Here is a 21,132-nt window from a genome sequence, read left to right on the forward strand (position 1 = left end):
TATCCGTATAATTTTTCAATTCAGCAAACATGGCTTGACTAATTACTTGCTTGTAACTAATTACAAGGCTCTCTATACTTGCCATCTTATTAATAAACCATTTCTAATAAGTGAATGAATAAAGAACTTTAAGGGGAAAGAGGGGAAAATGATGCACAAATACAGACAAGTGTAAGTTAAGGTAGTGTATAATAGTGAAGTTATATTAGAAAATTTGAATGACAGGAGAGCCCTTTTGACCAATGAAGAAAGTGAAGTCTAGAGAGAAGCAACTTGTCTGAGGTCACTCAGTGTGTGAAGCACAAATAAATCAGATACATCATTTCCAGTGACAGTGTTTTTGCCCTTTTCCTTCTCCCTCCTCTCCCTCCACCTCACCATGCAGTTATGAAGTCTAATCCTCGGGACCTCCTTGAGCACTGGCCTCACCCTGGCTCCTCCAGGCTTCTAGCTGGCATCTGTCCATGGACTCAGCCACCACCAAGCTTTGCAAAGCCCTGCCTTTTATCTGATGTTAAATAGTCTCCAGGTTCAGCCAGAGGGAGCTGGAGGAAGGAGAGAGGCAGCAGCCCGGTGTACATGCAGGATTTAGAGTTACATGACCTGGATTCAAATTCCAGCTTACAAGCTGTCTCACTGCATAACATATATCACTTTCAACTCTTATTCACTCTCCTGTTAGTGGCAGCTGAGTGATTGAGTGGAGAAAAAGAGTTTGAGGAGCCAAAGATGGTTAACAGGGAGAGGCATAATAGTTGTCTTCAAGTATGTGAAGGGTTATATATATATACATATATCTCCATATATAGAGAGAGATATAGAGATATAGATATATAGATATATGGTAAAAGGGATTTGATTTGTTTTGCTTGTTCTCAGAGGGCCCAATTTAGAGAGGCAGCATGCTGTAGTGGATAGGGTGCTGGGTCTAGAGTCAGGAAGACCTGAATTCAAATCCTGCCTCAGAAACTGACCAGCTGGATGGCCCTAGGCAAGTCACTTAACTTCTTTCTGACTCAGTTTCCTCATCTGTAAAATGAGGATAACAATAGCATCTATCCCCCAGAGTTATTGTGAGAATCAAGTAATATAAATAGAAAGCTCTTTGCAAACTTTAGTGTTATATCAGTGCTAGCTATTATTATCTGTAAAATGGGGATAGTACTTTCTCCATCTCCCTCATAAATTTATTATGAAGAAAATAATTGTAAACCTTGCCAAACCATGTGTGTGTGTGCATGTGTGCGTGGCAAAAAGATAAAAGTAACCTCCCAGAATTCCAAAGCTGAGAGGGAATCCTCATGATCACATAGGCTAACCTTTTATTACAAAGCAATGGTTCTTTGGACAGAGCCCTGGCTCAGGAGTCAGCAGACCTAGGTTCAGATCTCTCCTGGAATGCTTACTCTGTGTGGGATCCTCAGTGAGTCTTTTAAACTCTGGGAGCTTCCATTTCCTCATCTGTAAAATGAGAGACTTCGACAAGATGATCTTGGAGGTCCCCTCTAGTTCTACAGCTATCATCCAATTAAATGGAGGCCTAGAGACAGGAATGATAGGTACAAGAGTGAGTAGCAACTTGGTCTTAAAAGCCAGAGATCCAGATGCTTCTTCTCCCCGTACACTCTGCCTCCCAGATTGGTGGCCAGCAAGTTAAGGCTGCCCTCGTAACAAGGTCCTGAGGGGGAGAAGGTGGGGGAGGGCGGGACAAATACTACACTCTCTTGATGGTGAAGGAAGTCAAAAGGCAGCATGATCCTCTACTGGATTCTATTGTACAGCTTCCACAAAGGCCTGAGATATGTTAGAGGCAATTCACCTTTTAGGGCCCACTTACCTTTTGACATCAGTATGCTCAATATTTGTGAAAGGAAATCGAAAAACTGCTTTCTGCAATTAAAATTCCAAGACACAGTTCAGTTAGCGTCAGAGGAGCTCTGTGGTTGGTAGTCTGTCTCTGGAGCTCCCACATCCCCTTCTGCACCCCACCCTTCCTCTCTCCAGTTGTCTATTGCTCACAGTCTTGTGATTCTCTAGATAGCAGGAAGCTTTGCAAAATTAGAGTAAGATAGCACAGAAAGGGAGCCTGTGTTATGTCCTTGTAATAGTGTAGAGCTGAGGCCAAGGTTCTTGTCCTTGTTTTTTTACCACTGCCCCCCTAAGTCTTCAGCTTCCTCATCTGTGCAGTTGCAGGCTTATATTAGAAATTTATCATCATCATTATTATTAACCACAATAGTAATCATTTGATAATTATTAAATTAAATTATTATTAAATTAAAACATTAAAATATTGAATTCAATGGTAAATAATAATAAATTAACTAGTTTTAATTGAATTCTAATTAGTCTTAAATTTAATTCATTTAATTTTAATTTAATCATTTTTGTGCAAGATTTAATTTCTTAAAAAACACAGATTAGGAATGCTCAGTTTCAACAGGTCCGTTATAGTACTTGCCACAATATTCTGTGGTTCTAAGCTGCATTAGTAGGAGTACCAAATGCCATCACTTCTACTTCCCCCTTCCCCTATGCCCCATAAAATCCTTTATCAGAGTTGAGATCTAGGGTGGCAGAATCAGGGTTACAAACTACTTCTACTCTCCAATGCCACCTCTAATTTCTCTCCAATAGGTCAGTGCTATAAGTCTATGCAGAAGCAGAATTATTATTAATATTACTACTGCTCCTACTGCTTCTCCCTCCTATTTATGCAGTCCTGGGGCTCCTTCTTCACAGTAACCCTGTGAAGTAAGACAGATTATTATTCCCATTTTATAGAATAAGAAGAAATGAAGCTGGCCATGAAGCGCAGATCATTGGCCTCCAGTTCCTTCACTTATCCCACTAATACAAACTACCTCTCCATGGTCACTAAAGTCTCTTTAAACTCTGACATTTGATGATTCCAGGGATGAGAAGCCTCCCCCTCCGTGTGAGGCAGTGAGCTCATTTTGGTCATCTTTTTATCTGTTGGAGTTGTAGTACAGTGTTCCAAAGGTGTGAGACCAAGGGGAAGAATATCTCTTTAGCCCCAGTTTCCTCAACTGTAAAATGAAAAGATTAGAATACATCTTCCAGCTGTATTTTGGTGGAAGGCAAGGAGCACAGGATTTCGAATCAGAGGACCTGGGTTCAAATCCTGTCTCTGTGTATGTATGACTTAAGGCAAGTCATTTTCTCATTCTAGGTCTTAGTTTCCTCACTGCAAAATGAGTTTGGGCTAAATGAACTCCTAAGTACCTTCCCTGCTCTAAATCTAATCTCGGTTCATTTACAGCCTGTGTTACCTTGGGCAAAGCACTTCATTTTTCAGCGTCTCAGTTATCTCATCTGCAAAGTGAAGTATTTTCTGATTGATTAGGGCAGCTAGGTGGCACAGTGGATAGAGCTCCAGGTCTGAAGTCAGGACGACTCATCTTCCTGAGTTCAAATCCAGTCTCTGACCTGTACTAGCTGTGTGATCCTGGGCAAGTCGCTTAACTGTTTGCCTCCGTTTCATCATCTATAAAATGAGCTGGAGAAGGAAATGGTAATGTATCTTTGCCAAGAAAAGCCCAGATGGGGTCAGGAAAAATCAGATATGTCTGAAACGACTGAACAAAAACAACACTGATTGATTGATTCCACCTCTACTTTTCCGCTCCTATTTTAAAATGTCATTGCTGTAAATCTGTGCAGAAACATAATTGTTGTTATTATTTGTAAAAATAATAATAATACCTCTTATTTCTGCAGTCCTTTAAAATTTGCAGAGCTCCTTTCTCACGTAATCCTGTGAAGTAAAATGAGTATTATCATGCCCATTTTTCAGATGAGGAAACGGTGTCTCAAAGACTTGCTTTAAAGTGCAGTAGTTACTGAATCATTCCAACTCTCAATCTGTGTTCTTATTCAAAAAAATAAAAACTAAAACTAAAAAATTTCTTAAAAGGTTAGTCAAACACTAGTCACCAGTGCCCCCTGGCGGCCATAACATGGCAGGCTCCGGTTGTGTGATTACCCAAAGGGTTATAGATCTCAGGATTGTAGATCTCTGGCTGGACGGGACCTTAGAGATCACCTGACCTGTGCTCCCACCTTGTGCTGCAGATGAGGAAACGAAGAGACTAAACTAAGAGATCAAGTCACTTACCAAAGGCCACCCAGGTAGGACCATCCAAGGCAAGATTGGAGGCCCAGCCCAGGTCTGCATTCTTTCCTTTCTCCTGACGCTGCTGGGTCCTGACCATTTCTCTTGTTTGCCTCTAGGAAATGCTTCCCCAGATCAATGTAGTCACTTATTCGGAAGTATTTTGGGGGAAACATCCAGGTGGCTCAGTGCCTAGAGTATTGGGGTGGGGTTCAGTGAGACTTTCAACAGCTGTGTATTCCTGAGTAAAATCGAGATAAGATTGTTGTGAGGATCAAATATGTATGTAAAATGTTTGGTAAGCTTTAAGGTGCCCTAGAAATGCTGTTATTATTACTAACTCAACTCTTTTCCTTCTCTTTCCTTCCCAGCACCTATGTCCCTGTTCCCCGAAAAATACATGTGAAGAGAGAAAAGGTGAGTCAGAGAAATAGGGATTTTCCTAAAAACACTTTCCAATCACCAGGGCCCTTCACATACAGGGCCTTCTTTAATCCACATGACAACCCCATAAGTAGCTAAGCCAAATGTTGTTATAACCATTTTCACAGGTGAGGGATCCGTATCTCAGAGAGGACATATGCCTTCCCCAAGGCTGCATATTTTGTGAGTGATGCGGCTTGGGCTCAAGCCCAGGCCTTCTGATAACAAGCCTACCACTGACTTCACTCCCTTCTCATCACACCAAGAACATTGCCATACCTTTTCTCCCCTCCTCCAGCTCACTAACATAGAACTAGATTGTTCTATATTGAAAGACAGTAAGGTACAGAAGAGTTAGGAACACCTGGGTTTGAATTCAGCCTTGTATACCTTCTGATTGTGTGACCCTTGCAAGTTATTGAACCTGCCTCCCTTTCCTCATCTATAAAATGAGAAGGTTTGGACTCAGTAACCTCTGAAATCCCTTCCAGCCCTAAATCTGTGGTCCTATAGGCCGTGGGATATTAGGGACATTTCTTGTCTTCCAAGTTTGACACTTGTAAATTCTAGTTTACTTTTATACTGAGAGACAGACAGATGAGTGGAAAGATTAGTGCCTATAACCCCCAAAAGAGCATCAGGATACCTAGAGCATAGGTGTTATTCAGCCTTTCAGACCAGTTTTTTATAACCTGGGCCAACAAAAGTTTGCACATCCCTTGAGGCCAGGGAATACCTCTCCTATTCTTTTGTATCTCCCCCTTCCCACCTCAGCATCTAAGTTCAGTATTTAACACCTACCCATGAGTCCTTCAGTCAATATCTATTGGCCTTCTAGTAGGTAGAGGGCAGGGTTGGGAGTAAGGATACCTATATCCAGGACCCATAATATTCACAGAGTAATAGTCATAGAGCTAGAAGGGATCTTAGAAATCATCTAATTCAACTGTTTCATTTTACAGAGGAAGAAATTGAGCCTAATAGTGGGCAAGTGACTTGTCCAGGATCACCTAGCCAGCTTACTTAAAGCCAAGACTAGAACCCAAATTTCATGTTTACTGTTATGTCTACTAAACCAAGATGCCTGTTTTCTGTAGCAGAAAAATGACCTGAAATACTCCTCCCTGCTCCCTCCCTCCATCCCAAAGAGGAGTTGACTGGCATTCTGAGAAAAAGGGCACATCCTGGTGCCCTTCCAGGGCCCCCCATCCCCAGTCTGGGCCCTCTTTGTAATACAGAGTCACTTGTATCTTACCAGGAGTGATAGAAGACACAGAAATCTCACCAATTAACCTCCAAATCCCCTGAGAAGAGAGTCCTGTGAGTTTTCTAAGCACTTCCCTGTCACTATAATTACAAACTCAGTAGGAGATCTCAAGGCAGTAAGGGAATCTGAAATCCCCCAAATAGGCAGGATTTTTAAAGAGAAATGGGGGAAAGGGGAGGCAGAAAAATCCGATCTGTAATCTCCGTGCCTCCTTCTGCCTAGCACCCAGAAAAATTTGGAGGGATCAGACCAGTGCCACAGTCAGTCCAGGCAAGGGATTCTCAAGTCAACTGAGCTCCCAGGGGAAGGGGCGGGGAGAGATTTCGTACTTGCAGTACTAGAACTGGAAAGGACCTCAGTGTATTAGAGCCAGGAGACATGCTCATCGTAATAGCTGACGTATCGAGTATTTGGAAGGTCTCATCTGATCCCTGAAAGTGCCTTCTAAGAAGGGCATTGCAGGTCTTACTGTCATTCACACTTTACAGATGAAGAAGCTAAAGCATGGAGATTAGGGCAGACACCTGTAATCACACATGTTTGTGAACTCAGCCAAGCACAGTGATGACAGGGCCTCGCTGCTACAAAAAGACATGTTTTAGACAATCCTTTTTGTGTGTAGGCCAAAAAAAAAAAAAGCCCAAACAAACAAAATGCTAGAAATGTATTTATGACTAATTGTATAACAGTTTATATTAATGTGTGTTCTGTGGAATGTGTGAGGCATCCCAACAAAGGATACGAATGTAGTAAATGTCAGGAGCTAGATTTTGAAACCAAGTCTTTCTTGAATGCAAATCATTCTTTCCACTACACCAGAGGCTTTCACAGGGCGATGAGGTAGCCCAGTGGATAGAGCACCAGGCCAGGAATCAGGAAGACTCATCATCCTGAGTTCAAATCTGGCCTCAGGCACTTACTGTGTGACCCTGGGCAAGTCACTTAACCCCTGTTTGCCTTAGTTTCCTTATCTGTAGAATGGGCTTGAGAAGGAAATGACAAACCAGTCCTGTATCTCTACCAAGAAAACCCCAGATGGGTCAGAAACATCAGAAACAGCTGAACAACACAAAAGAAATTGTCAAACATGGGACCCCATGTGGCCTGCAACATTCCAAGTTTGGTTGGAACCAGATTAAAATTCAGTTGGGAAATATTTAACAAAGTAAATAAAGATAATAAAACATAGATAACACAATATTTTAAGACTCACATGTGGCCCACAGGGTTCCTTATGTTTGCATTGGTGGCCCCTGTTTCTGTTTGCATTAGATGCTATTGTTCTAAATCATGCCACTTCTCTCCTTAGACTGAAAACTGAGTCTCACAGCTGGATGAGCTCGAATGCAGAATAGGATGAATTCTGCATGCAGATTGAAGTAGAATTTCTTTTACTTTATTTTCTTGGGTTTTTTTGGGCAGTGTGGCTAATATGGAAATATGTTTTGCATGATTTCACATGTATGATTGATATCACATTGTCTGCCTTTTCAGTGGGCAAAGGAGGACTGGGAGGTAGGGAGAAAGAATTTAGTATGCCAAATTTTTTTAATGAATTTTTAAAATAAATAACTATTTTTTTAAAATTAATATTAACGCTAAAAAAAGACCTTAGAATACAGTAGGTTAGCAGTGGAAAGGGACTCAGAGAGAACATCCAGCCCTATTCTATCATTCTAGCCAGAGCAAACAATTCCATAGCTTGGTAGCCAGCATATGGGACTAGGGCTAGAAGCCAGGCCTCACGACTCTGTTCTTCCCACGTTGCCTGTTATTTTGCTGACCAATGGGCTATTCTTCTATCACCCAGATTCTAATCTACCACCCAGCATTCATGAAATACGTCTTTAACAGCTGGCTCCAGAACCATGGAAGATACCCATCCACTGGAATTCTCTCTGTGATTCTTTCCCTACACATATGTGATGAGGTAAAACATTTTACTTCTCAATCTGCAGAAGATTCTCTCTTCCTTTTTTTTAATTAAAAAGAATATTTACTAAGTGTCTCCTCTATCTCTGGCCCTCTGCTAAGTGTTGGGGATATAAACAAAGGCCAAAAATAAATGCTTCCTGATCTCATGGAGTCCACAGTCAAATGAAAGAGACAAGTTGGAAATAACTATGCACAGATAAGAGCCATACAGGTCCAATTGGATTCCTTCCCAGGGGAAGGCACTGAGATTAAGAAGGACTGGGAAAGGCTTCTTGCAGATGTTGGACTTGAGTTGACTTGAATCTAGGAGGCAGTGATGAGAAGGGAAAGGGGTCCAGGTAGGGAGGAGGACCAGGGTTTTCCCAAGAGTTGGATGTTTGTTGACTTAATGACTTAAGAAAGGATAGGAATTTCATTAGTCTTCTTGAATGTTGTTTTAAATATCATTATTTAAAAAGCATATCTTTAGGAATGATGAGAGTCCTGGTTTAACTTTCAGGATCTGGGATAGGTAGCTTTGAGGGAAGCTTCTCAACCAGAAGAGCTAGCAAAAAGGAGGGGAGGTGGGGGAGATGCTCTTTATTCTGAATGAATCTGCCAGCTGGAGTTGTGGAAAACTAGGGAGATGCTGATCTCACCCCCTCTGCCCCGAAACCCCCCAAACCAACCATTACTCCCATTGTGTTCTCCTCTCTATTTCCCATCCAGCCCTTACCAAGAGCTCCACCCTTATCCCCATCCCCATCCCCTACTTCTCCCTGCTATTTCCAATCCGAGGACTCCCAGCCCCATGCACAGACCCTACACTCACCTCACCTACTTTCTGGCCCTTTAGCAATGTATCTGAAAACATGGAGGACCATGGAATCACTGAATCTGAATCAGAAGGGACCTTGGGGGTTGTTTAGTTCAGCCATTCAGGAATGTCCTCTATACTCGCCCCCACAAGTGGTATCTAACTTCTGCCTGACCATTTTCAGTGACTGACAGCATGAAGCAACCCAAGCTGTCTTTGAGTAGCCCTACTTATCATGTGATTCTTCTTGACAGTGAGCTTAAATGTTCTTCTCTTCCACTTCTACCCATCATTCCTAATTCATAGGATCATAGGTTAAGGAGTGAGAAGGGCCCTTAAAGGCTCCAGAGTCCAGTGCCCTAATTCTTCAGAGGATGACAGTGAGTGACTCACAGAGAGGTTACTTCCCCAAGGTCACACAACCAACAAGTGTCTGGCACAGGCCATACTGTACGCCCTCCTCTAGGTGTGCCCCAGCTTGTTGCTGTACTTCCTCAAATATGCCCCCCAAAATGGAATCCAGTATTCATACATGGGGTCAGAGGGCACTTGTATCTTCACCTCCTTTGTCCTGAATATGGTGTCCTCTCTTCATGCCCTCTCAGAACTAATTCTCCTGTTGGCTGAAGGGCCACAGTGATGACTCAGAGTATACTTATAGCCCATAACTTGTCCCACTTGCCCCAAACCCAACCAGGAATCTTTTCCAGGAAGAGTCAAAGAACAGTGCCCCTGGAAGAGGGGGGCAGTTATTGAGAGAGAACAGGTGGAATGGGTGATCTTGACCTTCTCTCCTGAAACTGCTTTGTATTTGTGTATAAATTTTCTCTTTACTTATGTTTGTATGTTTGCCCTCCATAGGGCAAGGGCTGGTTTGTTTTTGTCTTCATATCCTCTGTCTTCTTCCACAGTGCCTAACAGAGAGCAGAAGCTTAATAAATGCATGTTCCCTTGAATTATATATTTTTCTTGTATTCTATCAGGTGGATCTCTACGGTTTTGGGGCTGACAGTAAAGGCAACTGGCATCACTATTGGGAGAACAACCCATCTGCTGGAGCTTTCCGAAAAACAGGTGTTCATGATGGTGACTTTGAATCTAATGTGACCACCACTCTAGCATCCCTTAACAAAATACGGATCTTCAAAGGGAGATGACCCCAGGACAGGACAAAACCTGCAATGGATCTCTCTCTGCAATTTCATCCCCTGGCTCCTTTCTGCCTCCTTCTTCGGGGTCTGGGAGCCAGAAGAATGTGATGGGCATCTGGGGCCGTGAATGGCAGCTAGACCAATAGGCTGTACCTGTTTCACACTTTCTTTGATTTCCTTTGGGACTACAAGACAATCCTTGAGAATCAGTAACGGATGGAGACTCTCAGTGCTTGTGATGGGGTGGGTGGGAAGTGGGGAGAAGTGGGCAGATGCCAGGTGGGACTCAAAGGGGTGCACACGATGGTAACACCTGCTTCTGGCAGAAAACATGGGCCTTGTTTAGAGACATGACCACAGGCACTACATTCTTGCTTTCCTGAAGCAGAGCAAGGATTTTCCAATGAAGGAGAGAAGAGACTTTCTAGAAAGATTCCAGATGGACCAGGATTGAGAAAAAAAAATACAACTATCATTATTATCATAATTTCTTAAAATTTTAATGATTACCTCATTGGTCTGCTTCAGCATTCATGGGAGAAGACTGGTTTCTTTTAAGTATCTCACCGGCAGGCCCGGTGTCTGGCTTCTTGCTTGCTAAGATCAAAAGGTCTTCACTGTCCACTCATACACTGGCCCTCAAAGGGAAAAAGCTTTTATCAAAACCATTATCAGATGCTTCTTACATCAGCATGAGAAAGAAAGAGAGGATATAAAAGTCTTTGGTGAAGACTTGGTTCCTCTTCCACCATGTTCTCTCCATTTGTTTTTTTAAAGCAAATATTATTTTGGAAGGTTGGTGTTAAAGCAAATATTGTTTTGGAAAAATAGGTGTTGGTTGAAATCCTTCTCAACTTGGAGCAGACTGGACATTTAATTATTCCACGTGCCTTTCTATTTTGGAAAGCAACCTACATTACTTTGCTAAAATGAGGCAAGAGCCCCATATTGAACTCTTTGGGTCAAAAAAAGACTCAGACCATGGAAAGGTGACCCTCACTGTGGCAATGTTTGCCCTGTATCCTCAAAACAAGTCACCCATTCCCTCCCAGGGGAGGAAGAAGTGGTGAGGAGAACAAACGAGTTCTACCCCTCACTGGACCCAGGGCTATTCTGAATATCTTTTATGTCTCAAAAGCCAGTTCCCAAATTAGAGAGAAGAAAGTAAGTCTTATGATTACAAAATGTGTTGGCCATTAAAAGTTTAATTTTAAAAACTATCTGGCATGGGGTACACATGCCTTTTGAGGGAGTATATAATGCTTCAAGACAGTCCAGGTGTTTGGGATACAACCACAGGATGTGATTGTTTGAATGGGGACATGACACCTGGTTCCAACCATGGTCTGGGCCACCTGAGGAGATGTGACTGACAGGGGAAGTGTTTGACAATGTGGGAGAAGTCATGCTTATCCTTCATTTCTGCTGCCCACTTCCTTCCTTCCTTCCCCATTTGTGTTCTTTCTCAATTATTTATTGATTCTTAGAAAAATGAACTGATGCTGTACATTTCAATGTCTCATCTTGGGCTTTAATTATCCCCACTGCAGCTTCACCAGGATGCTCAGGCTTCTCGCAACTTCCAAAACTGCTTATTTGATTTGTAGACACGGTGCTTTGGGGCATTAGTGGTTTTGCAAGGAATTGTCCAGAGAAATCACCTACTGAGTTGTTCAGTGCTTTTAGATTGGTTTAGGCAAAGCTCTTTAGTCTACATGAAAGCATTCCTCTTGGTTGACTAGGGCTTTGTTTCAGGTTGGGCATATGAATACATGTTACATTGGGACGTGATACCCTAGAGTTAGACCTTACCCTGTAAGATTCCATTCCTAAGATTCCTACCATGAAGTCTCATGCCTCTGCCTCAGTTGAGCGTGATTCCAACAAGCATTTCAGCATTCATGGTGCACAACCCCGTGCTAGGAGTCACAAGTACAAAAATGAAATAATCCCTTCCCTGAAGGAGCTTACATTCTACTGCAAGACTCCATATGGAGTAAAAATATTAGGTACAGGAATGCTTGAGGGCATTACAGGGGACAAGAGTGTTTTATGAGTTTAATCTTCTAGTTAAATGAGAATCAATAAACTTTTGCTGAGTTCCTTCTGTGTGCAGAGACAACATTGTACTAAGTGTTAGAAGAAATAAAGAAACCTTAACCCCTGCCTCCATGGGGTTTTGGTTTAGTAGGGGGAATGAGTACTAAGACAGATGGCTGTAATACACAGTATTATATAAGTGTATCAGAAAGTTGCAAAACAAAGATCTCTTGTGTTTCAGCCTTTGTGGAGAATCCTAGAATCTTGAAACCAGAAGTCTTCAAAATCCTGGGACCTCAGAGTTCATCTAGTTCTAGGACATTTCTGAGCAGTGATCATTCAGGCCCTGTTTGAAAACCAGTTCCTTCTACAGTGGATGAGTTTACTTTCTGGTCTTGGTGGATAGAGTCTTGAAGTAGGCAAAAATAGTGTTCCCTTGGAGGGGTGTAGGGGCAGTGAGCTGCCCAGCACAGGAGGTCTTTATGTAGTCTATAAGTGAAATGCATGGAAAATTTCTCTCCAAATTAAGGATCACACCTGTGGGTCATCCATGTGATAACCCTTCTCTTGCATCCAAAACCATAGGTAGAGATTCTTCTTAGAGCACACTCAGCATAATGCCCTGCACACAAATGGTGCTCAATATTTCTTCACTGATCTAGGTAGGAAATTGTGCAAAATAGGTCACAATGCAAGGAGGATACACTTTTTAAAAAAAAAGACTAAACTAAACATTGGAAACCAGCTGTTTTGTGCTTGGAGGGGATCCTGGAACAAAGCATATTAGAGCCAAAGGAATGGACCTTCTTCCTCCCCCCCCCCTTTTTTTTTTAATAAAGAAACTGAAACTTTCCAAGAGGTGAATTAATTCATTCAAGGTCACACAGCTATTAAGTGTTACAGAGAGGCCTAGAACCTAGGAGTCTGTTCATTCCTGATTGATTGTGTTTTATACTCCTTGAATTTGCTTGTATTTCCTAAATTCGGAGTGCATCCCATCCACTCACCTCCCAAAATAAGACCTCAGTATATTCACTGGCCTTCTGGTCATTGGCATTCTAATTAAGGTTTTCTTATATTTGAAAATCCAGTTGGTACAAAGCAGGCTCAGAACCCTTCCTATAGAGGTGAGATTCCCTGGCACCTTTCTGTCAATCAGGGAGACCATTTCAACTTTGATCTTGCTAGATGGGGGCCCCTTCTAACAAATTGGTCCAAACAAGGGAAAGATTCCTTTAGGTAGGAATTAGATAACCAATAACATCTCAAGTAAGTGGACAAGTAATTCTAATTAATTATATTTGGAATTTAAAAAGAATAGATTCAAGTGTTATGAACTTAGGGTTCCACTGATAAGCTGGTGACCCTGGTCAGGATTACTAATAGCACCACCTCATTTGGCATCAGCTCCTGTAATGCCATGTGATGTCCAGAGGGATGTCTTAGAGGAAACAGCTCATTGTCTGCCTTTTGAGAGGCTGTTCAGAAGGTGAGAAAAGTTAGAAACTGACTGTGACCTGCTGTTGTACAATTTAACACTATTTGTTGGCTTTTAAAGGGGGAAAGGAGGAATTCTGACATTCAAGAAGGGTTGAGGGGAACATTGGATTTGGAGTCAGAGAACCTTTGTTCAAATCCTGGCTGACCTTAATTGAGTTACATCATCTCTGGTCTTCAGCTTCCTTCCCCATAAAGTGGTTAGAATAGATAATCTCTAAGGTCCCTTCTAGTGGTAACCTCATTCACTGTACAGGCTTTCAGTCATTAGAGAAATGACTGGAACATGTTAAACGCACTGAAGGTTGTAATTTGTCTACCTTTAACAAAGGTTGGACACCTTCCCCTTCCAGAAGCCACCCCTCAGGGACTTGGACCTTCTGGTCAATGATAGCCCCACATGTATTTGTGTGAAAGAAAAAAGCAAACTTGCCCCACCCCCACAGCATTTATTAAGTGCCTAATGTGTTTGAGGCACTGTGTTAAGTGCTGAAGGTGCAAAGAAAGGCAAAATACAGCCCCTGTTGATAAACTGAAACCCCACCCCTACTGCTCAAGCTGGAGGCTGAGTTGTTCACATCTGAGTCAAGACTGATGGGTGTGGGGGATGGTACTGGGCCAGTGACCTGTAGGCCAGAAACTCTTGCTTCTTAGCCCTGCCCAGGAAGCACCTGGACCAGCAGGAACCGAACTGTGCACTATTCTCCTGTGACACAGTAGCTTAAGCACTTCTGGACAGGATTCACTCTCAAAGCCAAAGTTTCTTAAGCACTTTTTACACACACACACACACACACACACACACACACACACACGTTTGCTGCACCTCTGGTTTTGTTTCAACTTTGTCTTTATCTTTTCTCGCTATGCATTAGCAGTTGATAAACATTTTGAATGAAGAGAGAGGAGTCTGAACAGCTCAGATCTCAGCAATATTTTATTTATTGTTAAACATTTTCAGTGATTCAATCAGAATTAATAATAAAGAACTATTTTACTGCCTTTTAACTGTACTTTTGGTTTTTTCTGGAATGACCAAGTTTCTTTTCTTTTTTTTTTCAATTAACAAAAATTTATTTTCTCCCTTCTGCTTCCTCAAGGAAGATAAATAAAGAAAAGAAATACTTGGAAAAAGGAAGTCAAGCCAAACAAATTCGCATATTTGCTATGACCAAAGTGTGTATGTCTTGATCTGCATCCTGGTTCTTCTGCTCCCCCTCCTCACCCTCCATCCCCATTTTTGGAAATGTTTGTATTTACCAGTTGGATCAAAAGCAAAAGTTGGATTTCTCTTCCAGAGAAACTAGAAGAAAGGAGGATCCCTCAAGCCTTCTGAGGTCTACTTCAGCAGCATAATACTCTGCAGCCTGTCTCTCAGTGCCTTTGTCAGAGATAGACTCATGAGTGTTGTGGGCTCAGCAGAGAGAGTCCAGCATTGGGAGTCAAAGGACCCCAGGTCAGTCTAGTTTTATCTCAGATATTCTCTGTGGGACGGTCACCAAGTCACCTCCTTCACGGATTTCAGTGTCCCCCAGTTATCAAACGAGGGGTTTGAACTAGAGAATCTCAGAGGTTCCTTCTAGCTCCGAACCTGTGATCCTATGCTAAAAGCTATAAGAGACCCACAAGCCAGGTGCTCCCGAAGGTTCAAAGGGAGAGGTCACAACTGCTTGGTGAATGAGTACTTCCAAGGCTACCAGTGAATTTCAATTCTTGTCTGAGACTGGAGCTAGAGGCGAGGAAGATGGAGGAGATGGGGGCTAAATTGGTGCTAAACCCAGAATATCCCATCAGATGGCTAAGGTCTTTTCCAGCTCTAAACTATACACTTAAGATTTCATTGATAATAATGATGATACTTTTTATACATTTATAATGATAGAATTTTACACATTCATACATTGACATCTATACATTTATAATGATGATGATGATACCTTTCCATGACTGTTTGTAGCTTGCAAATTGCTTTATCAACTCATGTTAACTCATTTGATCCTCACAGCCTCTCTGAGTTCGGGGCTTTTATTATCTCCATTTTACAAGTAAAGAAGCTGAGACTGAGAGGTTAAGTGATTTGCCCAGAGTCACACAGTTAAATGAAACAGGGTTTGAACTCAGGTCCTAGTCCAACACTCTATCCATTTTGACAATTGGCTGACAAGTTTAATTTTAACTTGGCAATTTAATTTAATTATCATTTATTAAACACCTAATATGGTAATGTATGGTGCCTGCCTCTCTGATTTAATGATTACATGTATTAACTTTTGTTGATTACCTGATTAGTTGTGTCCCGCTCATCATGACGCCATTTGGAGTTTTCTTGACAAAGATACTGGAGCGCTTTGCCATTTCCTTCTCCAGCTCGTTTGCTTATCTTCCTGTTAAAAAACAGCTTACAGAAAAAGACCGCATATTTAAGACATCTCAGTCACAACATAGAGGTTCAGTCATGCTAAATTCCCACACTAACTTGAGGTAATAGAATTTATTCCTACCACATTAGCAGTTATCTGAAATTCACAAACATATTCCTGCTGTCTTATTGAGATACTGAAATTTATTCTCACAACACATATGTGCTTGAAACTATAATAGGCACTGCCCACAAGGTACTTACGTTCTACTGGAGGAAAACAACTTATAAACAGGTATGCAAAACTTCTTCAAATCTATGAAGTGGGACAAATATGTGGTACAGTGGATAGAGTTCTGACCCTGGAGTCCAGAGGACCTGAGTTCAAATGCTGCCCCAGACACTTACTGCTATGTGACCCTGGACAAATCTCTTAACCCCTATTGCTGTGTATGTTTGTGTGTGTGTGTGTGTGTGTGTGTGTGTGTGTGTGACACACAAAATAAGGGGGAAATGTGGGGAGAGAGCAACTACAATTTGGCAGAAATGTGGGGAGAGAGCAGCCACAACTTGGGGTTCTGAAGGTCATTGTATACATATAGCAGAGATGTTTCTTAGGCATTGTCAGGACAATAAGAAGACTTTGGATACTTAGAGTGGTTTGCTGTTAAATGTTTAATAAATGCTTCTGTGAAAAAAAAATTCTACCCAAGACACACTTCTATGTTCAATCTGCATTATTACCATTTTTGCATCACTTTCTTAAGTCTAGATCATCAATAAAGCAATAATTCAAGGTCTGAAGCATAAATGCTCATAATTGAAAATTTAACAATTGACTTTCACAAGTCTGTACCAGCTGGCTCCATCACACCCCTGCCTGAGGGTAAGGGGGAAGAGACATTGAGGGCAGAAAAATGTCCAGGCAATTAATCAACAATTGGGTAGCTGTTAAGTGCTAAGCATCAAAAACAGTGGTCCCTGCCCTGGGAGGAGGAGGGGGTTCAGGGCATCAGTTTATAAATAAATAGGTTCACACCAAATGGGAGAGATCTCAGTAAAAGGAAGATAACCTTAGAGGGAAAGGGTCAAATGACTCTTGGGAACAAGTCACCAGGAAGGCCTCAGGAAATCCATTTTGAGTCTGCCTGAGGACACTAACCCAGAGGACAAAAGAATTTCAGAAGCCATGGACTCTTAACCTCTCCCGGAGCAGGAGATCCCTCGACAGCCTCCCTAAGAAAGCCTCACCTGGCCTCTGCTTCCAGCCCTCTACTGAGGGGCAACCTGAACCTGGCGTTAGGAAGACCTGAGTTTAACCTTGACCTCAGACACTTACTCCCTGGCCAAGTCACTGTAGCTCTGGCAGTCTCCATTTCCTCAACAGTAAAACAGGAATAATAAGAGCACTTACCTCCCAGAGTTGTGGTAAGGATCAAAGGACATGCTATTTGTAAAGCACTTTATAGTTACTTGTTCCATTCCTTCCTCTTCATTGCCGTCCAAGACTGCAGCTTCCACCCAGACTTGGAAGGACGGGTATTTTGAGCCTTGGTCAGGCAGGGAGGGACGCTCAGAAGGCAGAAACATGTCGAGTTTCTAGATGCATAGAGGCTGACCAGGTAGGTTCCACATTTAAAATCTCTCTGATTGAGATGTAAATACAACTCTCTGGCAACTGCCTCGTTTCCTGCTTTGGTTCCTTTTATAATGATCTCTTACGTATCCCCCGTCCAGTCTCAGGGGAGCAGTTAAGACTTTTTTTTCTGGGCCTGTTTTTGGTGCCTGGTGGATTAATAACCCCTTTAAACAACTTGGCAGGCATAGAGAAGCTCAGCTTCTGTCTCTGGGGCAGGCTCCATCCCCAGCCCTGGCTTCCTGAGCATCATTAGAGACATTTGCTGCTTACAGGAGCTGCTTGGACCTCCACTCTGTCCCGCTGGCGTTAATTAAGGCGTGATTTACCTGGGCTGTTCCTCTTCCCCAAGGCTTTGAGACTGAGCATTTTCATCAACCAGAATGGCCATTCTATGGCATAAATCCAAGAACAGCTGCTCATGCCAAGCCTGGGACCCGGAGGGGAGGCTGACAAGGCCTTTCCCATAATGCAGTCGAGCCAGGGTGGCTCAGCAGTACAGAACACAGACAGGTCTGGTCTACCCAGGCAGAATGACTTTTTTAGAACTAAGGCTTTGAGGAAAAACAAGTTTTAAAATAATGATAGCTATTGTTATGGTTTATACAGTGTTTTAAGATTTGCAAAATACTTAACAATTATTTCATTTTATGCTTACAACAACCCTGGGAGATAGGTGCTATTGCTAGTGCCATCTAACAGATAAAGAAACTGAGGCAGAGAGAGGTCAAGTGACATACAGGATTCTCCCAACTGGTAAGTTTCTGAAGCCAGAGTTAGAGTCAGGTCTTCCTGATGCCAAGCCCCCCACTCTATCCACTGAAGAACCACTCAGCTGCCTCAATCTGACAGAGTCCCAGCAGTAGAATTCCTCCTGTCTTCAAAGTGCTTTCAGACTTATGAACCATTTTCCACATCCCAGTGAGGTGGGTAACACAAGGGTTTTCCCAGATGAATAAACAAGCCTAGAGAGGTAAATAGTCATACAGCTGGTACATGGGTAGGGGCTGGCAAAGATGTCTTAAATATTTCCCTGTGACTGTATGACCTGACAAGTCACTTCCACTTTCAGATCCTCAGCTCCCCCTTTTGTAAAATGGCAATGGGGTAGGCTTTGAACTAGGTGGCTTCCAACCCTGTTTTGTTTCTGTGATATCTTGCTACAGGGAGGGAGAGAAAAGTTTGCACATTCATTTTTTAAAGTCAATTCTCCTTTAAAATGCCTAAAAGTTCATAACTGATCAAACATGTTTGGATTTCCACAGGTATGCTCAAGTTGTACAGTCATTGGTTTTCTCAACAGAGACCAGCTCCAGTCAGTATTTTCATGTATGAACACCGCTGTAACCATAACAAATGCTTTATCTCCACAGCAGAATTAAAAGGGAACATACTAAAAAATGAAAGAATTTTTAAAAACTCCACATTTATGAGGCACTTATTATGTACCAAGCACTATGCTAAGTGCTAGAGGTATAGAGAAACAGTATTTGCTCTCAAGAAGCTCATGTTTTATATGGGGAGATGATAAATAACAGAAGGTCAGCTACAGGGCCGATGGCAGGTCCCAGAGGTGGCTGGGTAATATCGGTGGTTCAGAGGACAGTGCTGGGTGTCTTCAGGGTGTAGAGGCAGAGGAAGAAGTAGAGTTGGTGGCTCTGAGCCATGGGAGCAACCACGAAGCTGGGATGGATTCTGGGTAGCCTGGGGCAGGGGGCCTTCCCACTGCCTGGCCAGCAGAATGGGTTCTGAGGTATCCAAGGGCAGTTGGTGATGAGAAGAGAATGCCACTGCCTCTCTGCTTGGACCTGTTAGTCCCTATGAGTATTTACACAGAAAAATCCAATTATTCTGAACCCAACTGTAGGTATTTTTAACTCTCTCACAGGTTGCATTCCAAATATGTCTTTATGAGATGGTCTTTTGAAATTCAAGGCCTCATTTTCTCATAGAAACAGAGTTTTCTCCATTTGTTGTGCTTCTCAGCCAGCCCACAGCATTCTGTTCAATTTAAACAACAAACCTGAAATATACTACTCAAGAGTATCAGCCTGAATCCTGGGTCCTAGGAGCTGAGGACTAGTTGGGAAGGGTGAGGAGGGAAAGGTGCATTCCTTCCTTTGAGGGTACAGGGCTGAATCCCAAGTAAAATTTTAAAATGAAAGAGTGGCCACTCTCCACACTCTGTAATTCTATCCTTCCCAGACTTATAGTGTGAATTTACTAATCCTTATGGGAAGGAAGGAAGGGAGGGAGAGGGAGACAGGGAGGAAGGAAGAAAGGAAGGAAGGAAGGAAGGAAGGAAGGAAGGAAGGAAGGAAGGAAGGAAGGAAGGAAGGAAGGAAGGAAGGAGGGAGGGAGAGAGAAGCAAGGGAAGGAGAGAGAAGCAAGGAAGGGAGGGAGGGAGAAGGAAGGAAGGGAAAGAAGGAAAGCAGAAAAGAAAGGAAAAAAGAAAGGAGAGAGGGAAGGAAGGAGGGAGGGAAGGAGGAAAGAAAGTAGAGAAGGAGGGAAGCTAGGAAGGAGGGATGGAAATGGAGAAGGAAGAAGAGAGGAAAAGAAGGAAGGAAAGGAGGGAGGGAGGAAGGGAGGAAAGAAGAAAACAAGAATTTATTAAATTCCTACTATGTGCTGCTAAGCACTTTACAAATGCCATATCATTCAATCCCCATAACAACCCTAGAAGGTAGGTACTATTACTCATCCCACTTCACAGATGATGAAACTAAGTCAGACAGAGCTTAAGTGACTTCCCATTTCCCAGCTGCTGCTATTATCTCTTGAACTGCTAACATTCATTCTCAAATCTCTGAGATGTTCTCAGAAAGGGAAACAGAAAATCACTAGGTGACTGGGAACTTGAGGGGTAAGAACCCCCCTTTTAGGCTACCTGAAGGCCCTTTCCAACTCCCACCCTAACCCCAGCTATACTCTGGAAAAAAGGGGTGCTGGGTGATTTCTGCAGATCTATTCCATTTTTCTTGTTTGCCATCCTTCTTCCAGTTTCCTCCTTGAATAACTTTGGAATGATTGACAGACTAGATATTATGACAAACTTTCTTTAAACCAGTTTCCCCTTCTACCGTTTATCTCTGCTTTATGAGAAAATGTTTCTTCTAATCCTTCTTCATGATATTATGTTATATAAAAACTTATATTTTATATTATAAAGTTATATTATAAGCCAGTGTAAACTTTGGAAGCCATCTTCTCTCTTTGGCAAATAAGTCCCATGCTTACTGACTTTTTCTAGGATCTCTTGGTCTCCATGGTCTGAAAATTAATTTACATTAATTAAACTTTTAAATAAAAATTTTATTGTTGGTTTCTATTATTCTTTATTTTTTTCAATAATTTTTTGAGTAGTTGATTTTTATTATATATCATATCTTTTTCTCGTTGTTATTCTTTCTTCTTGTGTTTTACTATTTCTGATCTGAGCTGTGATGAATCTGATTGAACACACACTACCAATCAAGTAGTTAGCAAGGAGAACGACCACATCAAAAAAAGTCTCTCTTAAAATACAACCAATATTGCTTTTTATCATTTGGTGCTTACCAATTCTTCTTCCAAAAAAAGTGTTTGTGATATAGAAAGGAGAGGCTTCTCTATAAAATCTACAAGTCTTTGGCTTCTTTTATTACCTTCTCATGCTTTCTCATGTATTTCTTCCCACCATCTTCCTACCTTTTCACAGAATTCGTGCAGTATCAAATGACATATACTGATTTAACCGGGAGGGTCCTATCCAATTCCTTGTAAAATCTCTCTATCAGTTTAACCTCTAACCAACGCTGCTACGCAAGCTGCCATTATTTTCATCACAATCTTTTTTTGCCAATATTGATAACTAGCACTGCAATATGAGATGACCAAATATCCTATTATATGGT

General features: G+C 42.0%; 1 protein-coding gene across 3 annotated transcripts in view; it reads left to right on the forward strand.

The window, feature by feature from the left end:
* The window catches only part of ST3GAL1 (ST3 beta-galactoside alpha-2,3-sialyltransferase 1), a 131,052-nt gene extending 116,800 nt beyond the window's left edge, over positions 1-14,252 (forward strand). For all 3 annotated transcript variants that reach the window (XM_072603004.1, XM_072603003.1, XM_072603005.1), the window contains 3 exons: positions 4,507-4,552; positions 7,636-7,755; positions 9,540-14,252. In XM_072603004.1, the coding sequence (XP_072459105.1) occupies positions 4,507-4,552; positions 7,636-7,755; positions 9,540-9,713 (340 nt within the window). In that variant the 3' untranslated portion in view covers positions 9,714-14,252. The remainder of the gene's footprint in view (positions 1-4,506; positions 4,553-7,635; positions 7,756-9,539) is intronic.
* The last annotated feature ends 6,880 nt before the right edge of the window (positions 14,253-21,132 follow it).

Source organism: Notamacropus eugenii, chromosome 4, assembly GCF_028372415.1.
Source record: "Notamacropus eugenii isolate mMacEug1 chromosome 4, mMacEug1.pri_v2, whole genome shotgun sequence".
In the NCBI taxonomy this organism is placed as follows: domain Eukaryota; kingdom Metazoa; phylum Chordata; class Mammalia; order Diprotodontia; family Macropodidae; genus Notamacropus; species Notamacropus eugenii.